Genomic DNA, 7,412 nt, shown 5'->3' with positions numbered 1-7,412 from the left:
GGATATTAATAAAGGACAATAAAATAAAATACTGAGAACTGACTGATTTCTGAGACCTAGTTGTGCAATAAGATCCGGATCTTGAACTTTACTGAATTTGAATACCTGATCACACCCCACCCTGTGGGCTTGAAGTCGCCAGCGGTCCACCAGTTGATCATCTTGAGGACATTTATTTTATTATGTCACAAATAAAAGGGACATTCTGCTTCTTAAGAGATGTTTGTTATGTAAAAAAACAATCGCACCAATTGTAGCGCACCAAACTAACACTTAGAAACACTGATCCTTTCCCCCCTCCACACAGATTGTGACAGCATGGCCATGACTGCAGATGGCTGCATTCAATTCACACGTCACGCGGGCGACGTCCTGCTCAACTTCAACCGGCTCCGCAGCCGAAACCTCCTGACGGACGTCACCATACAGGTGGGCGGTCAGCTGTTTCATGCTCATAAGGCCATCCTGGTGGCCTGCAGGTGCGTGACATCTTTGATGCGACTCAGCAGCTCAACATTCAGATATTGTTTCATACTTCATACATCGTTTCCGTCTTCTACTCCACAGTGGCTTCTTCTATTCTGTGTTCATGCAACCTGAGAACGCCAACCTTGGTGCCATTAGTTTGGACCCCAAAGTGGACCCTAAAGGTTTCTCCCTTCTGCTGGACTTCATGTACACTTCCTGCCTGAACCTTAATGAGAGTCTGGCCTTGGCTACCCTGAACTCAGCCGTCTACCTCCAGATGGAACACGTAGCAGACACCTGCCACAGGTTCATCAAGTCCAGGTAAAGAAAGTCAAACACTCAGTTCAGTTTTTTTATACAGCGCCAACACGCATTGAAACATGCATATACATGTTAAATGACAAATGTTTTTGTAAAAATGGAAAGGGATCTGACCGAGTTTCCCTCTGCAGGCAGCAGTCTCTGAATGTGCAGCTCGAGGAGCTGCAGAACAACTCGTCATATCTGGCTGAAGAAATCTTCAAAAAGTCTGTAGAGGAAAAAGAGCCAGACCTCAGAAGCAACCACTTCTCCAGATCTTCTCCTGTGCAGGAGCGTGCAGGTTACATCCCCAGTGTTTTCAGGGGCATCAACACCACTGGCTCCTACCATGTCTATGGAGACCTTCGTGTCCCTGCTGGGACTCTGGAAGCTTCTCATAAGATGGCGTTCCCCTGCTCCATCATCCAACCGGCAGCAGCTCACGGCAGCCTTCAGGGCCCGGCTGCTCCCATGGAGGGAGACAACGTCCACCACCCGCAGACCGGCTGTCTCAGATTGTCCCCAAGCTGCAGCAAAGGTGTCATTTGTAGTCCCCAGAGCCCTCTCAGGTCTGACTGCCAGCCAAACTCCCCCACTGAATCCAGCAGCAGCATAAACGCAAACATGAGCCTTCAACCTCCAGACTGCCCCAGGTATGCCAAGGCTCGCAACTGGAAGAAGTTCAAGTTCATCGTTATGAACCAGACCTTGGATGAGAACGGGAAGGAGGCTCAGAGAGGCGGTGCAGTGGAGGGGCCAGCGTCCCCCTCACTGAGCCCCTCCAGGAGTGAAGCAGTAGGTGGACACAGTGAGTCCCAGGGAGACGACAGCAGCCACAGGGAGGACACGCCTTCACCTCGGAGTGAGCTCAGCTGCAGCAGCAGGTAGAACCACAAACCCTGCTCACAGTACTGACACGTAGAACTTCAAATACACTGATTCTTCTTCTTCTCTTCTAGCTGTGATCATCTTCATCAGATGGAGACCGCTCATTTATCTCCTGCCTCCTACACTTCAGATGACACCACGAAGACACGCTCAGATTATTCCCCCTCCAGCTGTGGTGAGTGGACTCCAGTTATCCCAGTTTGATGGAGCTTTGCTCTAAAATTTAATAGTTTATTTTTATTTTATTTTTTTATGTCGTCCTGCAGAAAGTCACTACTTCTGCAAAGGATGTGACTCAAAGTTCACAGAGGAAGAGTCGCTGAAAGAGCACATGGTTCAGGTCCACAGTGACAAGCCGTACAAGTGTGACTGCTGCCAGGCCGCCTTCCGCTACAAGGGCAACCTGGCCAGCCACAAAACCGTTCACACCGGTGAGTCTCGGCTCCGTCTCCTCGATCACTCGCTGTCAACAGAGCTGGTTTTTCACTGTCCGATCTGCTTTGTCAACTTCCAGGTGCAAAGCCGTACCGCTGCAACATCTGCGGCGCTCAGTTCAACCGCCCAGCCAACCTGAAGACCCACGCCCGGATCCACTCTGGAGAAAAGCCGTACAAGTGTGAGACATGTGGCTCCAGATTTGTCCAGGTACCAGACATTCAGAGCTTCAGGAAGGCCGCAGTGGAACTGCTGCGTTGGGTTTTAATATTTGGGTTGTCCTCCAGGTGGCCCACCTTCGTGCTCATGTGCTGATCCATACCGGAGAAAAACCGTACCCCTGTGAGATCTGCGGGACGCACTTCCGCCATCTTCAAACGCTCAAGAGCCACATGCGCATCCACACAGGAGAGAAGCCTTATCATGTGAGCCTCCTGCTTCCCCACGCCTTTGTCACCTCCATGTGATGGTTTCATTCTAAAAATGTGTTTCTTTTCTTCAGTGTGAAAAGTGCGACCTCCACTTCAGACACAAGAGTCAGCTCAGGCTTCATCTCCGACAGAAGCACGGCGCCGTCACCAACACCAAGGCTCAGTATCGCAGGTCCCCCAGCAGCACGACTGCAGGACTGGTGGACTCCTGCTGAGCCCGCTGCACTTCACATCTATTTGATTTTGTTTTTACTGAACTCAGAAAAACTTACTCGGTATACATCGGCCTTGTAAGTGATGCTCATGACTTGATGTCAGCTCTGTGGAGTTTCAGACTCCAGGCGTTCAAATGGCAGAATGTACGTTTTGATTGTGAACATGAATCCTCTCATTTTGGGAAATATTGTGACAGAATGTCTGCATTGAGGCAGCCCTCATGTTGAGATAAATGGTTACTCTTTCGTTTCAGTTACTGCAATAGATTTATGTGGTCTTACGCCGTCATATGCTGTTTTTAATGTAAATAAGATAATATATATTTTTCAGATTGCCGTTTGCCGTCGCAGTATAAATATATTTACATTTGGTACGTTTTTGGTGTTCTTTCTCACATGCAGTAGTCACACGAGATTTGTGTTTTGCTGTGTTGTAGTTTGCGGTACGCGTTGTAATATTCAGATTTGTACTGGACAGCAGTTTATTGTACATATCGTGTTTTCAGTCGTTTTACCGTTGGATGTTTTGCACACGTTCATGATGCTGTTATCTGTGTACGCTCATGCAGTTCAACTGAAAAGTTTCCACTTAATGTTCTCGACAGCATGTAAAGCCCATTCCCAGCACTTTTTGTATTTTTATTTATATTTGTAAATTTCCTGTGCTTTTTCTTCTTCTCTGGTGCAGCAATAATCTGTTTCCCCAGCTGGGAACATTCTTTTTTGAATCACGCTTCATGTTACTCGTAAATTAGCACATTTAAAGTGCCTTACATTGAACTTTTCTATCGGCTATTTTCCCAGACTGACAATTAATGCATTTTAATTGTGACCATTTGTTGCCTCCATAGTCACCAACTGCTTGCATGTGTCCTGCGTTGGTACTTGGTCCTGTTGTACAGTAATGTGAGCATTTAACGGTACTATTGGTTTCAAAGCAGACACCAGGCATCAAGCTAGAAACACTCAGGAATATGTAAGCAAATGTCTTTGTAATGGCAGATCCAATATATATATATATATATATATATATATATTTATGAAAATAAAATGTGTATTGTGAAGCACATAATGTTTCACCTGTTCATGTTTTCCAGAGAATCAGTTTCATCACATGAGACTTAAAATATTTGACCAAACTATATGAAAATCCATAGTAACTCATAACTAAATGAAATCAAGTTAATATAATAAATATTCCCACATAATGATGCAAAAATAAACTAGAGAAATTGCATTTACTACAAAAATGCAGTGTGGATGCTTATTGTAAAAGAACTTGTTGGAAAAACAGCTGAAATTAGCTAAAACATGCTGAAATGTAGCTGAACTGGAAGAACAAGCCAAAAAAAGGCAGAAAGAAAACATATTTACTGAATTAGAGTTAAAAAAGTGGAAATGAGCACAGAAAAGTGATAATTAGCTAAAAAAAAGTAAAAATTGCTGAAAACTACTAAAGTCAGAAAGAAGCCTAAGGAAGTGGAGAGCACAGTTGTGCCCAATTAGGTTTAAAGAAGCATAAAACAAAAATAAATAAACTGGAAATTATTTGAAAAAAGCAGAAATTTGGAAAAAAAACAAACAGCTGAGCAGTAGCTAAAGAAGCAGAAAGAAGCTTAAAGTACCAGAAGGAAGTGGAAATAGCACCATTGTACCCAATTAGGCTGAAAGAAGCAGAAATGAGCACAAAAGAGGAAATTATCTAAAAAAAAAAGCAGAGATTTACAAAAAAATTAATTAATTAAAAAAAACAGCTGAATAGTAGCTAAAGAATCAGAAAGAAGCATAAATTACCAGAAGCAAGTGGAGAGAGCACATTTTTGCTGAATTAGTCTGAAAAAAATTTAAATGAGTGCAAAAAATGTGGAATTAGCTGAGAACCTTGAATCCTGACTTAGAATAATCGTTAGTTTTTCAAGGATTCAGTTGTTTTTTTTTTTCATTCATCCTTAAAGGTTGAATGAAAAAAAAAACAACTGAATCCTCGAAAAGCTAAAATTAGCATAAAACAGCTAAATAGTATCTGAAATAGCAGAAAAATGTTGTAATTAGCAGAAATAATCTGAAAGAAACACAAAACAGCTGAAATTATCTGGAAAAAAAAAATTAATTTGCACAAGGAAGCTGAACCAGAACAAAATGTGAAAGGAGCAGTAAAAGGTGAGGAGAGTGGTGGTGCAGAGGATACAGAAGGTGGGCCTGTGATTGGAAGATTGCTGGTTCAACTCCTGTGCCAACATCAAAATGTGGGTGGGATTGGTGAAGCACCCACACCTGTCTCCACCCTCACTTTCCCCACTCTGGGCCCTTGAGCAAGGCCATTAGCTCCCACCATCTGCTCCCCCGAGCGTCCATGGCAGCTCTCTGCTCCACACAGAGGGCTGTGGTAGCTCGGTGGTCTGTGGCTGCATCAGGGCATCCGGTGTAAAAACGATTGCCACGTCTTCGACCCCTGACGAAAGGAGCAGCTGAAAGAAGAACAGCACAAAAATTGTGTAACGAGATAGATGCCGAAAAACATACGGAATAGGGATAGTAACAATAATAAATATAAACGGAATCACAATAGTGTGGATGCTTAATAAGCATTCACACAACGATCACGCTCCATACATTAAGAATGACAAACCACATGCATACATATCTTTTTTTTTTCTCCACATACTTATCACAAAACAACTGCAGGAAACAGTTCAGCCATTTAGAAGTGGAGGTTCTATGGTGAGTATATGCAGAATCAGTGTCTTACCTGTTATCTGGCAGAACTGTGATGAGCTCAGGGGCAGGCCTTTCAAATAATAATAAACGCTTGTGAATAAATCTCACAGTTGTCAATAGTTTAGAGTAAATGTCCTCACAATAATAAAACTTGTATTTCAGCTTTAACGGTTTAAACAGAAATTTATTTAGTGAAGCATTTTATGGGATGCACAGATTTATCTTATATGCTTTTAAATCCTTTGTTTCTTTTATAAGTGATGTCAGTTTTGTTCATGTTTTTACAGAGATGTTGGTACTTATTAAGCTTTTCATCATGTTAACTTAAATAAGTTTCTTCTTTGGATTTTTAAGTGAAAAGTTTTGGTTGTTATTTTGCTCGAGTCACTGTGCAGGAATGTTAAATGAGATTTAAAAAAAAAATCTAATTTCAACATTTATTACAAATGTGAAATTAGACCATATGAATTATTAAAGAAAAGTTGTTGACAGACAAAACTTTGTGTTCGACATCAATAATACAAAAAAATCGAAAAACCACCAGCAGTAATATCTTATTTAATTTCTTTCTGTTCTTATTCTCTTACACGTAAATACACTTTATCTTCAGCTTATTTCCTTTTAGTCAGAATCAGTGGCTCTTACACCGTTTTAAGAGACGTAGATCAAGGTCCAGTTGATTCAAATTGGCTTTTTTATCATCTCTCTTGTTTTTAAGATCGCTTTAAAACAGGAAATACAAATATTTGAAATACCACACTTTCCTCCTCTTTCCAGCGTCATCCAGTAGGTTCTTCTGAGTGGCTGATCATCAGACGGCATTCACAACAAGGAAAACACTGAAACTCACAGGAAGCCCTGCTTAAAAATAAATAAATAGAAATAATTTAGAACTGGAATGCTGAGTTCATGCAGGGAGCCTACATGTTTAAAGTAGCTGGTAGTTTTAGTGTACTATCAGTACTATGAACACATTGATTTATAAAATGGTAAGTTCAAATCTTAAACTGAAGTAGAAAAGGCATTCAAATATACCCATAATGCCTTTTCTGGTAAACAATTTTATGTACTATTAAAAAAGCTGTTAAATGTACATGTTTATTTTCTTTACCCACTTTTTCTTTCTGGGTCTGGGGGAGCTGGTGCCCATCTCCAGCAGTCACTGTGTGAGCAGATGGGGGGGGGACAGTAAGAACAGTTAAATGGTGCCGTGCGCCCCCTGCTGGCTAAACTGGGACTTTGCTAAATGTTGGAATAAACGTTCTTTTTGTTGTTGTATAGTTTGCCTTTATCTTGTGGGTTTATTGCTTATAATTCCGTACAGCACTTTGAGCTGCTTTTAACATGAAGGGTGCTTTATAAATAAAATTGATTGATTGATAAAAGTTTCTCTCCATTGGCTCCGTTAAATTCAGAATAGTTTAAAATCTTACTTCTAACCTACAAAGCTCTCAACAACCTAGCTCCATCTTATATTAGATCTTTTTGCTCCATATTTTCCTAACAGAGCACTTCATTCTCAGACTGCAGGTTTCCTTGTGGTTCCTAAAGCAGAACGAGAGCAAAATCTTTCAGTTATCAGGCTCCTCTCTTGTGGAACCAACTTCCAGTTTCTGTCCGTGACACATTGTCCAGTTTTAAGACTGGCCTTAAGACTCTCCTTTTTGATAAATCCTATAGTTAGGGTTGGCTTGGGTTTCCAGACCTATCCCTTAGTTATGCTGCTATAGGCTGAGACTGCTGGAGGACAAGTTTACCTCATTTCATCAAATAAATACAAATTAATAGTTTTGTATTTGTCGTCATTTCTACGTTTGTTTTGTTTTTTCTTTTTCATCTTTCCTCCTATAGAAAGACCAGCCATTCTGGTCGTTTCTTCTTCCTGTCCTCTCAAACCCAGCTGGTCGAAGCAGATAGCCGCTCATCCTGAGCCTGGCTGGAAGTTTCTTCCTGTTAA

The 7,412-nt window shown here is 41.5% G+C and overlaps 1 protein-coding gene across 1 annotated transcript; it reads left to right on the top strand.

Moving 5' to 3' along the window:
• Nucleotides 1-307: 307 nt before the first annotated feature.
• On the top strand, nucleotides 308-3,255 carry bcl6ab (BCL6A transcription repressor b). Its single transcript, XM_037681630.1, has 8 exons — nucleotides 308-479; nucleotides 568-789; nucleotides 921-1,652; nucleotides 1,728-1,831; nucleotides 1,923-2,087; nucleotides 2,171-2,301; nucleotides 2,379-2,516; nucleotides 2,594-3,255. Exons 1-8 carry the CDS (start codon nucleotides 319-321, stop codon nucleotides 2,735-2,737), a joined length of 1,797 nt encoding a protein of 598 aa, XP_037537558.1. The 5' UTR covers nucleotides 308-318; the 3' UTR covers nucleotides 2,738-3,255.
• The last annotated feature ends 4,157 nt before the right edge of the window (nucleotides 3,256-7,412 follow it).

This window comes from Nematolebias whitei, chromosome 9 (genome assembly GCF_014905685.2).
Source record: "Nematolebias whitei isolate Nwh7 chromosome 9, NemWhi1, whole genome shotgun sequence".
Lineage (NCBI taxonomy): Eukaryota > Metazoa > Chordata > Actinopteri > Cyprinodontiformes > Rivulidae > Nematolebias > Nematolebias whitei.
This window is presented reverse-complemented; position numbering and strand designations above follow the sequence as displayed.